A 17,099-nucleotide genomic window follows, 5' to 3' on the forward strand; every position below is an offset into this window, starting at 1 on the left:
AACTCCTCTTGTTACGAAGGCCAACATTCCATTGGCTTCACAATGCATTCCAGGCACCCACTACCCTCGGTGTCCAAAACTTTCCCCCCACATCTCCTTTAAACTTTGCCCCTCTTAGCAATGCCCTCTAGTATTTGAGTTACTCCAGCTTTTTGTGTCTATCTGACACTTAAATTCTCTTGTCTCTTAACTTAAAAGGGGAAAAAAAAATACAAATTTTGTTTAATGGTATGTTTTATTATCCCAAGAGCTTTGAAACGGGTTTCATCTTATGACCAGCAAAGATAGCTTGAAAATAACTAAATAGCACAAGTTTTTGCTCCATTTGTTTTTCAGTTAAAGGGATAACGTTGAGTTTAAACTGACAAACCCCTGAGGACAGTAACTGGGACTTGCCCAAGGCACCTAAAGCAGCATTCAAATACTAGAGCATGGAGTCGCTGCAAAGCAACTTGCTGGAATGTGAGACTTCTGTACCTTTTAGAGAGTACCAGGTAACACTAAAATTGTTAGGTACACAAGAAGAGTGATCACCATTTCAACATCATTGGCCTTAACTTGGAAATAATTGCAAATGTATTGCTTTAAGCGGGTGTGTGGCAAGGCAATAAGGGCGTCGCAGGCTGCTAGCAGATTGGTCCCATGATTCAGGCAATCTTCAGGCCTTTGCATCCAGGCTCTAGGGGAAAACAAACAGATTGGGAAAGGTTTATAAAACAGAGGTGATAAATGCACCCAGTCAACAAAAGGTTGAGTTAGTGTAACAAAGACCGTCATGGTGATAGGGCAAAAAACAGTCTCTATCAACAAAGAACCCGAGGAGCAAAGTTTCTTCACACGATATCTGACACTGGAGAAATTCCTTCAACTCCAGAGAAGTGTACAATTATGTCCACTTTCTACCCACACTCACATTTTTGACCTTTTGATTTCAACAAGCTCTTGGCAAGTACAGATGCTGGTTTAAATCGATGGTAGACACAAAATGCTGGAGTAACTCAGCGGGACTGGCAGCATCTTGGGAGAGAAGGAATGGGTGACGTTTCGGGTCTCGACCCAAAACGTCACCCATTCCTTCTCTCTCTCGAGATGCTGCCTGACCCACTGAGTTACTCCAGCATTTTGTGTCTACCTTAGCTGTTACTCAGAGTAGGTGGGTTGCAGACTTGAAATCAGCACCTTTTTTTTCTAGACAAAATGGTGGCAGCAAGCATATGAATAAAACATTAAGCTACATTTATCAATTTTTTTTGCCTTAGTACACCCCCTCTTCTGCTTTGATTTTGTGACCAACTTCTAATTTAATAAACTCATAACCAAAACTAAAGATTGGAATTTACACGTTTTTAAAATTTTAACTTTCAGAGATACCAGTATTGTTGAGATTATCATCATATCTTCCACAAATGCTTGCGTTTATTTAAAGGGCCGTGTAACCTGCTCTGAATTCATAAGTCTGAGTTGTGGACTTATTCCCACTATGTAGTGGCCTGATGGATCCACTAAAGCTGACCCTGGGTGCAGAATCTGCTCTTTCAATTGGGAATATGGAAGGGACTCTGCGACCTCCTGGTGACCAGATGGTTGAAATCAGAACACTGGAAGATGGCTGGGCTGGTATTCAGGAAAAATGAATCACAAGGTTCTCCCTCAACTAAATGAATGAACCAGAAAATAAATTATATAGCCCGCATAACAACTAACAACAATATCATGTAGTACCTATAACCTTGGGACCTCAATGGGAATCCTGCTTTATGTTCTTCCATCTTTCTTGACTTGAACCATTAATAATGGGCACCAATAGTTTCCTACCACCTTGGGCTGCCCTTACTCTGCATTAAGAACCTACTGATCTATATGGCCCATTGTTAATGGGGAGTGCACTTGCATCTTGTTGCAGACGTTTCCCAGCAAGGAAGTTGTTCCTGAACTTGACTAATTGATATTTGGTGGGGAATAGTGGAGTTGGGAAGGGTATGGCCAGAGTAACAATTGAAAGGAGATGTTTCTACCTTTAAATCCCAGATTGCCATCCCACCATCCATGCCTGTGGTGCAGAACGTGGTACAATCCTTCTTTCCACCATCAAGATTGGAGATTTGGCTGCAATGAAAATGAAGAGTTACAGTAAAAGCCTCCATCTTCCATCCGTGTCTTCAAAACTACAGAATCAGATAGTTTTGTTCAGTGTCAATTCAACACACACAGGGGTGGCATGGTAGCGCAGCGGTAGAGTTGCGCTGTATTTCCACGCTGTATCTCTAAACTAAAAACATTGTGGAAAACAAGGAACTGCAGATACTAAAAAACACTAAGTGCTGCAGTAACTCAGCAGGACAAGCAGCATCGCTGGAGAACATGGATAGATGATGTTTCTGCCTGGGACCCTTCTTCAGAAGGCCAGAGGACGCGGTCTGACCCATGCTTCAAAGATCCAGTATTGCCAAGAAATTCCAGATCTTACACATTAGTAGATACCTGGTCACCCCACTAACAAGTAGCTCTAGGCTAGTCTGAGCGTGTATAATTTCAGTGGGGTTACGGGAAGATTGGAGAGTCGGGTTAGGTCTGATTCTTCAAGCACCTGCAGGATGTAAGTCCAGCTATGTATTTATACACTGGAATTTAGAAGGATGAGAGGGGATCTTATTGAAACATCTAAAATTACCAAGGGATTGGACACGCTAGAGGCAGGAAACATGTTCCCGAAGTTGGGGGAGTCCAGAACCAGGGGCCACAGTTTAAGAATAAGGGGTAGGCCATTTAGAACAGAGATGAGGAAAATCTTTTTCACAGAGTTATCAATCTGTGGAATTCTCTGCCTCAGAAGGCAGCGGGGGCCAATTCTCTGGATGCTTTCAAGAGAGTTAGATAGAGCTCTTAAAGATAGCGGAGTCAAGGGATTATGGGGAGAAGGCAGGAACGGGGTACTGATTGTGGATGATCACAGTGAATGGCGGTGCTGGCTCGTAGGGCCGAATGGCCTACTCCTGCACCTATTGTCTATGGCTTGCAAATTGACAATAAAACCAGCATAGGCAGGGGAGCAATTCATAGATCAGATGTGTGGCTTGGGAAGGATAGAGATGAATAACATACACCAGGGTCTGACCAAGAATGAGGTCATTGACCTCTGCATAGAGGTTTGGTTCATTCTCAATGCAGTAGGGTGGTTAAGAGAACCTACTGTTGATTTTCATGGTGGACTGTTTGGATTAAGATCAAGGAATGTTGTACCCACTGGGGAGTAAATAAACAATGATAGCTCAATGATGCAAAACATCTAGAGGGGACTCTAGAAATGTTCACTGTAACTTACGATCAGGAATGAGTTCCCTGGAAATATACATTATTTAAACAGGAATTTGGACAGTTATTGAAGATGAAGAACTAAGGCAAAATTCATAGGGCCATCGGATTCAACACATATTTAAAAGATTCAGAAGGATTCTGATTTTCAGCTGCAGCTTTCAATAGACAATAGGTGCAGGAAAAGGCCATTCTGCACTTCGAGCCAGCACCACCATTCAATGTGATCATGGCTGATCATTCTCAATCAGTACCCCGTTCCTGCCTTCTCCCCATACCCCCTGACTCCGCTATCCTTAAGAGCTCTATCCAGTTCTCTCTTGAATGCATTCAGAGACTTGGCCTCCATTGCCTTCTGAGGCAGTGAATTCCACAGATTTCAACCCAATTCATTATCACAAGGGGTCAGGAGGACCTCCCTCATTCTTGGGTAAGGGTCTGATGCAAGGATGCAATTTTAATTCATTGCCAATAGACAATTGACAATAGGTGCAGGGGTAATGATGGAACAAAGAGCATTTTTTTGTGTTCTTTCCCAGGGAGTGGTGAGCCTCCGGAATATGTTGCCACCTAGTGCACTAGTAAACTAGTGCAATTAAATTGTAACAGTGCACAATTTACTCTGAGTGTCAATTGATGCAAGAGGAAGCTGCATGGGTGGTGGTTCAGTCTGAAGAAGGGTCCTGACCTGAAACGTTGCCTGACCCACTGAGTTACTCCAGCAGTGTGAGTGTATCTTTTTGCACAGGTTCGTGAGTGGGAAAGGGTTACGTCTAGCAGAAGGCAAGTGCCAGCTGGATATTCTTTCATTGTTTGGTGGTGCAGGAGAGGTCCCCCCACTGTGTTAACACCGAGCACCATTCCCAAACTCCGTTTGGAGGCGGGTTGCCATTCTCTGTACCTGATGCTGTTTTTGTGGACAGTGTCCAGCGCATTGTTGTCGTCGGCCGAGGCGTGTTTGTCCAGGTTTCTGAATTTGGCCAGAGCGGATATCCCACGTTGCGTGTTCTGCTTCGGAATATCCAGCTTCTTGCCAAACGTCACCTTGTCCTGGGCACCATCGTAGGTAAACAGCACCGGGAAGCAATCATGACCCTGTCCGAACCAGATGGACACAAACTGAATGCACTGTCCTCTTAAATTGGTATTGTTACATTGTCATTTCATCCAAGTTGTAGAGAAAGAGCTTACAGTAAGATAGATGCAAAATGCTGCAGTAACACAGCATCTCTGGAGAAAATGAATAGGCGACGTTTCAGGTTCTCCAGAGATGCTGCCTGACCCACTCAAAAATGTTGTCTATCTTCGGTGTAAACTAGCATCTGCAGTTCCTTCCTACACAATACTTTACAGTAACACATGTTCTGTAGTTTCAAAACTATGTAAAAATAGAAAAAAAGATTCATCTCTCTAAAATCCTCCTTTTCAAGTGGGGTTGTATAAAACTTGAGACCTTGGGTGGCTGTCCTGCCCAGTGGAATCTGTTGTCGTCGTCCCCCCCCCTGTAACTGGAATCACCAGACAGTAATGTGGAGTGAGAACTGTTATACAGCCCAGAAATATGTCCTTCAGCCCAACCCTCCAGTGCTGACAAAGATGCCCACCTATGCTAGTCCCATTTGCCCGCGTTTGACCCATATCTCTCTAAACCTTTCCTCTCCGTGTACCTGTCTAAATGTCATGTAAATGTTGTTTATAGCACCTGCCTCAACCACTTCTTGTGGCAACCCCTTGCATATACCCACCCCCCTGTGTGGGGAAATGGTTGCTCCTCAGGTAGACAAAATGCTGGAGTAACTCAGCGGGTCAGGCAGCATCTCTGGAGAGATGCGCTGAGTTACTCCAGCACTGTGTGTCTACCTTCGATTCAAACCAGCATCTGCAGTTTTTTTCCTACACATGTTGCCCCTCAGGTTCCTGTTAAATCTGTAATGAATGATGTTGCCGAGTTCCTGTCCTATTTAACTTGGAGCAGATAGACAACTGGTATTAGTTTAGCACAAGATGCACTTAACTCCTGAAGACATCTGCACACATCCCCTCCAACAGCCACAGGAAACATAGAATCACCACTGTGCAGACATGAAATCTGACAAAATAAAGAGGCGTTTTGTTCCAGTGTGCCTCCACTGACCCTCTGAAAGAGTTAGTCCCACTTCCTACTTTCTCCACTGCCCCTCAATTCCATTCTTTGCCTTTATCTTTTCACATTGCTGTTGAATCTGCTTCTGTCAACCTTTCATGTGGTGCCTCGAGGCGTTTTCTCCATTACCTTTGTGCTTTTGCCAACTTTCTTAAATCTGTGTCCTCTCCTGCCAGTGCAACTTATGTACACTTAACACCCATCAGTTTGAAATATTTGTTAAATCTAACCCAACCCTCTCTTCAAGCAGAATTCCAGCTTCTCATCCCCCCCATTTCTTCGAATATCTTCATCTCTGGGACAATACTAAAGGAACTTTAGAGACACAGCACAGAAACAGGCCCACCGAGTCCGAACCAACCTGCAATCCCCGCACATTAGCACTACCCGACACACACTAGGGACAATTTTACACTTATACCAAGCCAATTCACCTACATACTTGTACGTCTTTGGAGTGTGGGAGGAAAACAAAGATCTCTGAGAAATCCCACACGGTCACGGGGAAAACGTACAAACTCCATACAGACAGCACCCGTAGTCACGATCGGACCTGGGTCTCTGGTGCTGCAAGCACTGTAAGGCAGCAACTCTACTGCTGTGCCAACTCTAACTTGTGGCAAGAGAGCATAGATACACACCGATCAGCCAAAACATTATGACCAAGCGACCAGTCGGTTCTTGAAGTTGATGTGTTGGAGGCAGGAGGAAAGACCTGAGCGACTGACAAGGGCCAAATTGTTATGGCCAGCCGACTGGGTCAGAGCATCTCCGAAATGGCAAGGCTTGTGGGGTGCTCCCGGTCAGCAGTGGTGAGTACCTTCCGACAGTGGTCCGAGGAGGGACAAACCACAAGCCGGTGGAGGGAGTGTGATGGTCTGGGCAATGTTCTGCTGGGAAACCCTGGGTCCGGCCATTCATGTGGATGTCAATTTGACACGTGTCACCTACCTAAACATCGTTGCAGACCAGGTACACCCCTTCATGGCAATGGTATTCCCTGATGGCAGTGGCCTCTTTCAGCAGGATAATGTGCCCTGCCACACTGCACACATTGATCGGGAATGGTTTGAGGAACATGATGAAGTGTTCACGGTGTTGCCCTGGCCTCCAAATTCTCCAGATCTCAATCCGATTGAGCATTTGTGGGATGTGCTGGATTGACAAGTCTGATCCACGGTGGCTCCACCTCGCAACTTACAGCACTTGAAGGATCTGCTGCTAATGTTTTGGTGCCGGATACCACAGGACACCTTCAGGGGTCTTGTAGAGTCCGTGCCTCCGTGGGTCGGCGCTGTTTTGGCGGCACACGGAGGACCAACAGCATATTGAGCAGATGGTCATAATGTTTTGGATGATCGGTGTACACTTCCAGGTGCTGTTTGAGAATACTGACTGGTTGCTTCAGGGTCAAGATCAGCAACTCGAACACTGAGGAACGATGGAGATTACAGGGAGCGGTAGACATCACAGGGACTGCCCTCCTCATGTTCAAAGGGATCTACAGGAGACGTTACCTCAACAAAGGCAACCATCAAAGACCCACACTACCCTAGCTATGCTCTCATTTCACTCCCACCATTGGGAAGAATGTACAGGAGTCTGAAAACCACGACCTTCAGAATCAAGAATAGCCTTTTCACTACAACCATCATGCCTTTGCACAACTCACAACACTAACCCCAACCACGGGCTACTTTAGACATACAGCGCGGAAACAGGCCCTTTGGCCCACCGAGCCCGTGCCGATCAGCGAACACTCCGTACACAAGCACTATTCTACACGCTAGGGACGATGTACAGTTTGTTTTTTTAACCAAAGCCAATTAACCTACAAACCTGTACGTCTTTGGAGTGTGGGAGGAAACGCTACACGGTCACAGAGAGAACGCACAAACTCTGTACAGACAGCAACCGTTGTCAAGATGGAACCGGGGTCCACGGCGCTGTCAGGCAGCAACACTACCGCTGTGCTGCCCCTATGGACTAACATTGGCGGCACCAAGGTGTGGTTTATTTGCACTGGTATTGTGGGTTATTAATTTATTGAATTTGTTTATATTATCTATCCATATTGTGTTTACAAGCCTGTTATGCTGCTGTAAGTAAGAATTTCATGGTTCTGTTGCTGGTACATAAAACAATTAAACTCTCTTGAGAAACCAGTGTGTTTGTTTCTGTTAAGTTACTTACTGCTGCCACTAAACTGTTCTCCGTGATAAAGGTGACAGTCAGGAGAGGTAGAGATTCTGTATTGAGCGAAGCCGTCCTGTAAAGAGAAAAGCAAGTGAAGATCAATGGAAAAGCTCACCTATTCTAGGAGATAAAAAATTGCATTCTCCAGAAATATTTTACTCTCCTTCCAAAAGAACCTTGTTCACTTTAAAATAATTCCACTCTTTGAAAATGGCGAGAGGGAGGAGTTAAAGACCATGGTCCAGAGACCCCAGCACAAACATCTCAGAGATGTGGTGGGAGGGGCGACTTTGTTAAAACAATAGCATATTGGTTTGTTTTCACACTGCTGCCTGTGGGAACCTTGCTGTGTACGATTTGCCATTACAGCAGTGGCCTTCAACAAGTACCTGTGGAAGAACGGCACTGTACGTGTGTGTGTTCTCCCTGTAGCTCCAGGGGTTTCCTCTCCCGTCCGAAAGATGTGGCAGTTTGTAGGTTAAGTGGCCTCTGTAATTTGCCCCTACTGTGCAGGGAGTGGATGTGAGACGGGATAACCCAGAACTAGTCCGAATGGGTGATCGATGGACCCGGTGGGCCGAAGGGCCTGTTTCCAAGTTGTACCCTTACAATCAGTTAATACTCGGGCAGTAAAATGCTTCGGGATATTCTAAGGTTACTGAAAGGTGCAATGTAAATGCGATTTACTTTTTATTGTTTTTAAAACTTGCCCAACCAGGTTTTAGTTTACAGATACAGTGTGGAAACAGGCCCTTCGGCCCACCGAGTCCGCAGTGATCCCCGCACACTAACACTATCCTACACATTAACAGAATCAAGGGATAAGGGGAGAAAGCAGGAATGGGGTACTGATTTTGGATGATCAGCCATAATCATATTGAATGGTGGTGCTGGCTTGAAGGGCCGAATGGTCTACTCTTGCACCTATTTTCTATGTCTGTGTTTCTACACACTAGGGACAATTTACATTCATGCCAAGCCTATTAACCTACAAACCAGTGCGCCTTTGGAGTGTGGGAGGAAACCGAAGATCTTGGAGGGAAAACCCACGGGGAGAACGTACAAACTCCGTAGGCAGCAGCTGTAGTCGGGATCGAACCCGTACCTCTGGCACTGTAAGGCAGCAACTTTGCCGCGGTGATGATCCTACATACAGGCAAGGGAGGGCGGATACTTACACAGTCTTCTTGTTGGCGTCCGTCACGCACACGGTGCTGTCATGGCTCACCCAGCCCACGCGGTCCCCACTGTCAGAGAAACACACCCCGTGAACCCAGCCTCCTGTCCCACTGGACTCGAACATCAGCTCCCCAAATGGCATCTTCGAGCCCCAGGGCGTGGGCGATGGCTTCTCCTCCACCTCCTTGATGTAGGCCGAGAATACTCTGGGAGAGAGAGAGAGAGAGAGTGCAAAGCTGCAATTAGACCACTTACAATATGATGAAGGGTCTCGATCCGAAACGTCACCTATTCCTTGTCTCCTGAGATGCTGCCTGACCCATTGAGTTACTCCAGTATTCTGTGTCTCTCTTACAATGACAGGCAGCTCACTCGAACTCAGCATTTGTGAAACTCCAACCTTCTAGTTTTAACACCGGAGCCAGCAAAGGGACTAGGGCCAGAAGGACAGTATTACTGGCGTGGACCATAGAACAGTACAGCACAAGAACAGCATTTATCTCCCCTCCCCTGACTCAGTCTGAAGAAGGGTCTTGTCCCGAAACGTCACCCATTCCTTCTCTCCAGAGATGCTGCCTGTCCCGCTGATTAACTCCAGCATTTTGTGCCTATCTTTGGTTTACACCAGCATCTGCAGTTCCTTCCTGCACATAAGAACATGGCCCTTCAGACTGAAGGGCCCTGACCTGAAACGTCACCCATCTTTTCTCTCCAGAGACGCTGCCTGACCCACTGAGTTACTCCAGCACTTTGTGTCTATAAGTGATAGGTGAGCAGGGGCTGAATGGCAAATGGGTGAAGTGACACAGGATAGAGGTGGAAAGGAAACAAAAAGGTTGTCAGACAAGGAACTCCATCAGTCTGAAGGGTCCCATCCCAAAACGCCACCTGTCCATTGCTGGGGATGTTACCCATGCAGAGCCAGGGAGTGCCTGCAGTTGACATTGATCTGACTGCCAACAGAAATTATTGCAGGTCTAACTAGGAGCAGATAACCTTGACTAGTTGTTTTGTAGATCAACTTACAATCCGTCATCGATGTGTATATGTATGTAATGAATATCACTGTTCAGTAATTGGCAGTAAAACATTCAAATAAAAAAAACACTGGCCCAGTATTTTCTGCCTCAGTATTTTACCACCAAACACAAGGTTTACCAGCCACATCCTGCAAGGATGAGAGAAGATGTGATCAATGACTTTGTTGCTTTTACCACCATTAAACAAAATGGAATTAGCTACACCTGTGCTACACATTCACCATCTGTGGCTGGTTGGGAGTGGTGTGGTGTCACTGCAGTTGGTGTGGCAGTCTCACAATAGGGTTGCCAACTTCCTCACTCCCAAATAAGGGACAATGGGTGACGTCACCGCCCCATGCGCCCCACGTGACCTCACCCAGCCAGCGGCCACGTGCTCCCGCTCCACCAATGGCGGCCGCCCGGGCCGGGTAGTGCAGCGGTAGAGCTACTGTCAGAGCTGTTCCCAAGCCAAGCTATGATGCAGCCCGATAGACCAAATCAGAAATGGGTAATGTTGTCTGGCTGTATCCCCCATCATCGCACTCTAAAGCCTCAAACCAGTTTTAGTGACACTCATAATGTCTTGGATAAAACAATTTTAACCTGGTATAAACATTGCATTGGAAGCTTGATTACCAAATCAAGTGTATGAGTGAGAGCAAGTTGCAAGGATACAAGAAATGAGAGATGAAATGAGTGATGGAATTGCACTACTGAGAACTAGCACGGACCTAATGGGAGGATTGTCATCAGGTGTAGTGATGTTTGGGCATCACTGAGGCAGATGCAGCATTATCCCCATGTACACATGTACTATATTACAAGTCAATAGCCACAACAGATGTGGTAACCTGGATTCTGTGCAGTGAAACTCATAAAACAGAAACACAATAGTGAGTTGGCAAATATTTGTGTACAGTGTTACTGATGTCGAGCATAGAATCGTACAGCACAAGAACAGGCCCTTTAATGTTTTGAGGACAGTGATAATTTTTGCACATCTTGAGTGATAAATTAATGAAATCTTGCATACATTACCTGCACTTGAAGTCAGAAGATCCAGCAGCCAACAGGATGTTATTGGGATGCCAGTCCAGATTTAGTATAGTGGAGCGAATTGGCTTCTTGATGTGTTTGCAGACCCACCTGCAGAGATCACATGCAAGGTTAAAGGGGCTGTGCTGCGCACACAACACAACTTTTCACATTAAATTCTTGATTTCCCTTAGAGTCATAGAGTGATACAGTGTGGAAACAGGTCCTTCGGCCTAACACACCCACACCAGCCAACAATGTCCCAGCTACCCTAGTCCCACCTGCCTGCGCTTGGTCCATAACCCTCCAAACCTGTCCTATTCATGTACCTGTCCAATTGTTTCTTAAAGGATGGGAAAGTCCCAGCCTCAACTACCTCCTCTGGCAGCTTGTTCCATACACCCACCACCCTCTGTGTGAAAAAGTTACCCCTCGGATTCCTATTAAAATTCCTGACATTCACTGCCCAATCTGCCCAAGTCAATGGGCTTTGCCTTAATGCCAACTCACGCAGTCAGTACCAATGTATGTGCTGTTGTAAAAATACATTTCTGCTCAAAGGCCAAATGGAGCATGGTTGCCTGGCTTGGTTTGACGGGGCCTGCTGGACAAGGCCCCTTCTCAATAGACAATAGACGCAGGAGGAGGCCATTCGGCCCTTCGAGCCAGCACCGCCATTCAACGTGATCATGGCTGATCATTCTCAATCAGTACCCCATTCCTGCCATCTCCCCATACCCCCTGACTCCCCTATCTTTAAGAGCTCTATCTAGCTCTCTCTTGAATGCATTCAGAGAATTGGCCTCCACTGCCTTCTGAGGCAGAGAATTCCACAGATTCACAACTCTCTGACTGAAAAAGTTTTTCCTCATCTCAGTTCTAAATGGCCTACCCCTTACTCTTAAACTGTGGCCCCTTGTTCTGGACTCCCCCAACATTGGGAACACGTTTCCTGCCTCTAACGTGTCCAACCCCTTAATAATCTTATACGATTCGATAAGATCTCCTCTCATCCTTCTCCTGTATCTTCAAGTGGCCCCAATGGCAACTAATAAACCATTGTGAAATTTCCCATTTTTACCCCCTTGCTCCGTCCGATCAGAATGATTCACAAGACTAAGCGAAATCGAAGCCAGTTAGTGGTTCAGCCTGCCCCAGCAACTCTCCACTACAGGCACCGACCGGTCTTTCCTCAGCATCCTGCACCAGGTCAGTCTGAAGAAGGGTCCCGACCCGAAACTTCACCCATTCCTTCTCTCCCGAGATGCTGCCTGACCTGCTGAGTTACTCCAGCATTTTGTGAATAAATCCCGCACCAGGTGTTTTACTCCAGATTCCTCCATCTGCAGTGCCTTGTATCTCCTGAGTAAAACTTAGCTGAAACTGTGCGGGCTTTACTGTCCTCCATTTCCAATTTATTGTCCTCTTTCGCCTTTAGCAATTTCTTCTACAGATGCACCACAGGAAGCATCCTAACGGGCTGCATCGTAGCCTGGCTTGGGAACAGCTCTGACCAAGACAGCAAGACATTGTAATAAGTTTAATTCAGTTTAAATACAGCGCAAAAACAGGCCTTTCAGCCCACCGAGTCCGCGCCGACCAGCGATCACCTCGTACACTAGCACTATCCTACGCACTAGGGACAATTTTACTGCGGCCAATTAACCTATAAACCTGTATGTCTTTTTAATGTGGGAGGAGACCACTCAGAGAAAACCCATGCAGTTCATGGGGAGAACATACACTATACAGACAGCACCCGTAGTCAGGATCGAAACCGGCTCTCTGCGGCTGTAAGGCAACCACTCTCCCGCTGTGCCACCGAGCAGCCCAGGTCAAGGAGAGTTGTCTCGTGCCCTGAGCCAGGGACAGTCCCATCACTCCTGTGGGTGGAGATCGTACACCCGACACTGTAAACTCACCAGTCATTCTCCTTCTCAAAGTAGCAGATTGAAATCAGCCGTGACGCACTGCCCACTGCAAACTTGTTCTCCTTGGGGGACCACTTGACGCATCTGGCGGCCCGGTTGATTCTCAGGATGACTAGGGTTGGCTTCCAAACGTTGTTCTTCAGTGACCAGACGTAGGCATTACGATCAGTTCCGCAGGTCACGATCCGGTTGCTCTCTGGAGCCCAGCTAATCCCTAATTCAAGACAAACATCAATGGACTGAACTGATCACTGAAGAAGGGTCTCGACCCGAAACGTCACCCATTCCTTCTCTCCTGAGATGCTGCCTGACCTGCTGAGTTACTCCAGCATTTTGTGAATAAATACCTTCGATTTGTACCAGCATCTGCAGTTATTTTCTTATACCATTTAGAAAGGAAGACAGAATCACGAAAGTGTCCCACAGTACCTCCTAATGTTTACAACCAATTTATAGACAACAACCTGGGGCTGTTGCAGGCAAGAACAACAATGGCTGTACGTTAAAGAGAAAGCCACTAATAAATCAGAAGAGGAGTCTCGACCCAAAATGTCACCTATTCCTTTTCTCCAGAAACGCTGCCTGACCCGCCTGATCCATGCAGCACCTACTTCTGTTAGATGTGACCCTTTCCCACTCAAGGAGCAGTGCAAGACAATAGACTCAAAGTGCTGGAGTAACTCAGCGGGCCAGGCAAAAACTCTGGAGTACATCAATCGGCGATGTTTCAGGTCAAGACCCTTCTTCAGACTGAAGAACCAGTAAAATCTTCCTAAAATCTGGAAAACATTGTGGGCCGAAGGGCCTGTTCCCACTGAGTTACTCCAACATTTTGTGTCTACCTTCGATTTAAGCCAGCATCTGCAGTTCTTTCCTACACACATGATACCAGATTAAACTGGTCTCATCTACCTGTACATGATCCATATCTCTCTCTCTATTCCTTGCACTTACAAATGCCAGAACCAGTCTTTAAGATAGACACAAAATGCTGGAGCAACTCAGCGTGGCAGGCAGCATCTCTGGAGAGAAGGAATGGGTGGCGTTTTCAGATCGAGCCCCTTCTTCAGACGAGGGTCTCAAACCTGAAACGTCACCCTTTGCGTTTTGATGTATGTGTGTTACACCTGGGCACCCGGAGAAAACCCACGCAGTCATAGGAAGACCGTGCAAACTCCGTGCGGACAGCACCCATAGTCAAAATCGAACATGTAGTACAAGAAAATAACTGCAGATGCTGGTACAAATCGAAGGTATTTATTCACAAAATGCTGGAGTAACTCAGCAGGTCAGGCAGCATCTCAGGAGAGAAGGAATGGGTGACGTTTCGGGTCGAGACCCTTCTTCAGGGTCTTGACCCGAAACGTCACCCATTCCTTCTCTCCTGAGATGCTGCCTGACCTGCTGAGTTACTCCAGCATTTTGTGAATAAACAAAATTGAACATGGGTCTCTGGCGCTGCGTGACAGCAACTCTACCGTTGTACCACTTTGCTGCCCACTTACTTCATAAGTAATGAGCCATGGCGATGCGTTTCTGCCCCGGAGAGTGTATTTAAGGGCAACCGTGTGCGTTTGTGGGTAAACACCAGAGTAACGTCTGATCTCTCACCTGTTACATGTCCACTGTGCTCCTTCAGCTGGTGAATCCTATTCCATTTGCTGCCCTCCTTCTTGAAGATGTGAACCTCGTGACTGTTGGGGGACAGTGCAAATTCTGAGGAAACAATTAGAACATGTAAACCACATGACTGAGCCAGAAACCAAATTAAAGAACCATATGTGCCTGATCTTTGCGTATTTATTTCAGCGAAGTGTTCAAAAACCATGAGGTTAAAGTGAGAAGGGAATATGTATGACACAAAAGGCAATGGGGAACAGAGAGGGAAGGCAAATCACAGGATCCAAAAATTCATCAAAACATCTACTTAGTTTTGGATTTAGAGATACATCGTGGAAACAGGGGCGTTCAGCCCACCGAGTCCACGCCACCCATCAGGGTCATTTATAATTTTTACCGAAGCCAATTAACCTACAAATCTGTGGGTCTTTGGTATCTGGGAGGAAGGTTAATTGATTGGGTGATATGTAAAAATTGTCCCTAGTGTGTGTAGGATAGTGTTAATGTGTGGGGATCGCTGGGCGGCACGGACTCGGTGGGCCGAAGGGCCTGTTTCCGCGCTGTATCTCTAAATCTAAAATCTAAAATCGAAACCGGAGCTCCTGGAGAAAACTCACGCAGTCACGGGGAGAATGTAGAAACTCCGTGTAGACAGCACCCAGAGTCAGAATCAAACCCGGGACTCTGGCGCTGTGAGGCAGCAACTCCATCGTTGTACTCTGGAAAACTAATCACGGGATACTATGGGAAGTTGGTTGATCTACCAGAATAGCCCTAGCCTGTTAAGCATAAAACCTATCACCAACGTGGGTGTGAAGGATGAGTACTGATGAGGCATGGAGGGTTAGATTGTCAGGAAGATGTTGATAATGGCGAGGAGTGTGAGAATGTAAGGAATGGGGAATTGGTGAGGAAGAGGAGACAAACAAAGAATAGGAAACTGGCGGAAGGGTGGGAATTTGGAAATGAAGCACAAACATTTCAAAGCCAGTTTTGCTTGTTAGTCAGAGTCATACAGTACAGAAACAGGCCCTTCATCCCAACTTGCCCATACCAACCAAGATGCCCCATCTACTCCAGTCCCACCTGCTCGCGTTTGGCCCATATCCCCCTAAACAAGTTAGGATAGTTTTGGTAGATCGAGCAAATTCCCTTCATATCCCAGGATATCTTTCCCAGAAGCAGGTGTTTTGATAAATCGTTTGATTCCATGATTTTCACGAACAAGTATTAATGAACTCAAGCAACAACTTGGGAAAAGGGTTAAAACACCAAATGTGAGGCAGCAGCTATCTCTGTGCTTGTAGTTTAATGTCATAAGTGATAGGAGCAGTATTAGGCCATTTGGCCCATCTAGTCTACTCTGCCATTAGATCATAGCTGATCTATCTCTCCCTCCTAACCCCAATCTCCTGTCTTCTCCCCATAGCACCCGACACCCATACTAATCAAGAATCTATCAATCTCTACCTTAAAAATATCCACTGACTTGGCGGCAATGAGTTCCACAAATTCACCACCTTCTGACTAAGGAAATTCCTCCTCATCTCCTTCCTAAAGGAACGTCCTTTAATTATGAGGCTATGACCTCTGGTCCCAGACTCTCCCACTAGTGGAAACATCCTCTCCACATCCATTCTATCCAAGCTTTTCACTATACTGCACATTTCAATGAGGGTCCCCCCCCTCATTCTTCTAAACTCCAGTGAGTAGAGGCCCAGTGCTGACAAAAGCTCATCGTAGGTTAACCCAAGTATTTTCAGGAGGTTTTATTACTATTACTCAGACCCAAAAACCCCGGACAATCATACAACCTTTAGTTTCCATCTGCAATAATTTACAACTAAAAGCAAATGTTTTACATGTGTGAATATCACCACTTTTCTTGTACTCTTCCCCTTTCAGTGTTTCTGGAGACCGTGATTTGTGAATGGATTGAGAGATCCTGGCAGCTTTCCTAATAACTACTCCTGTCGTGTCCTGAAATCATGAGGAGAATTCACAGGGAGAATGCAGAGTCTTTTACCCGTAGAGTAGGGGTATCAAGAACCAGAGGACATGGGTTTAAGGCAAGAGCAGAAAGATGCGAAACTCCCCCTCCTATTCCCACACTGACTTTTCTGTCCTGGGCCTCCTCCACTGTCAGAGCGAGGCCCAGCGCAAATTGGGGGAACAACACCTTATACCCCAGCTGGACAGCTCAGACCCCAGCAGTATGAATATTGATTGACTTCTCTAACTTCAAGTAGTATAAGAAAATAACTGCAGATGCTGGTACAAATCGAAGGTATTTATTCACAAAATGCTGGAGTAACTCAGCAGGTCAGGCAGCATCTCGGGAGAGAAGGAATGGGTGACGTTTCGGGTCGAGACCCTTCTTCAGACTGACTCTAACTTCAAGTAACCTTTGTCTTCCCTCTCTCTCTCCATCCCTCCCCTCTCTCCATCCCTCCGACCAGTCTGACTGTTCTCGTTTACATTTTATCTGTCTGCTTCGTTGTCACCTTGTCCTAGTTAACAATGATCTATTCTACATTGTCCTTGATCTTCATTCACCCTTTGTCTCGTTTTCGCACCTTGCATTTCCTTATCTCTGTATCACCCGATTCAGCCTGAAGAAGGGTCTCGACCCGAAACGTCACCCATTCCTTCTCCCCAGAG

At 46.3% G+C, this 17,099-nt stretch overlaps 1 protein-coding gene across 1 annotated transcript in view; it reads right to left on the reverse strand.

Annotated features, from left to right (window-relative positions):
• Window positions 1-216: 216 nt before the first annotated feature.
• The window catches only part of LOC144604203 (actin-related protein 2/3 complex subunit 1B-A-like), a 31,600-nt gene continuing 14,717 nt past the window's right edge, over window positions 217-17,099 (reverse strand). Inside the window, exons 3-10 of the mRNA XM_078418415.1 lie at window positions 14,430-14,534; window positions 12,810-13,032; window positions 10,891-10,998; window positions 8,830-9,036; window positions 7,649-7,724; window positions 4,214-4,407; window positions 2,016-2,106; window positions 217-679 (exon numbers count right to left, since the gene is read on the reverse strand). Coding sequence (XP_078274541.1) covers window positions 659-679; window positions 2,016-2,106; window positions 4,214-4,407; window positions 7,649-7,724; window positions 8,830-9,036; window positions 10,891-10,998; window positions 12,810-13,032; window positions 14,430-14,534 — 1,025 coding nt within the window. The 3' untranslated portion in view covers window positions 217-658. The remainder of the gene's footprint in view (window positions 680-2,015; window positions 2,107-4,213; window positions 4,408-7,648; window positions 7,725-8,829; window positions 9,037-10,890; window positions 10,999-12,809; window positions 13,033-14,429; window positions 14,535-17,099) is intronic.

The sequence above is a fragment of the Rhinoraja longicauda genome, chromosome 21, assembly GCF_053455715.1.
Source record: "Rhinoraja longicauda isolate Sanriku21f chromosome 21, sRhiLon1.1, whole genome shotgun sequence".
Classification (NCBI taxonomy): Eukaryota; Metazoa; Chordata; class Chondrichthyes; order Rajiformes; family Arhynchobatidae; genus Rhinoraja; species Rhinoraja longicauda.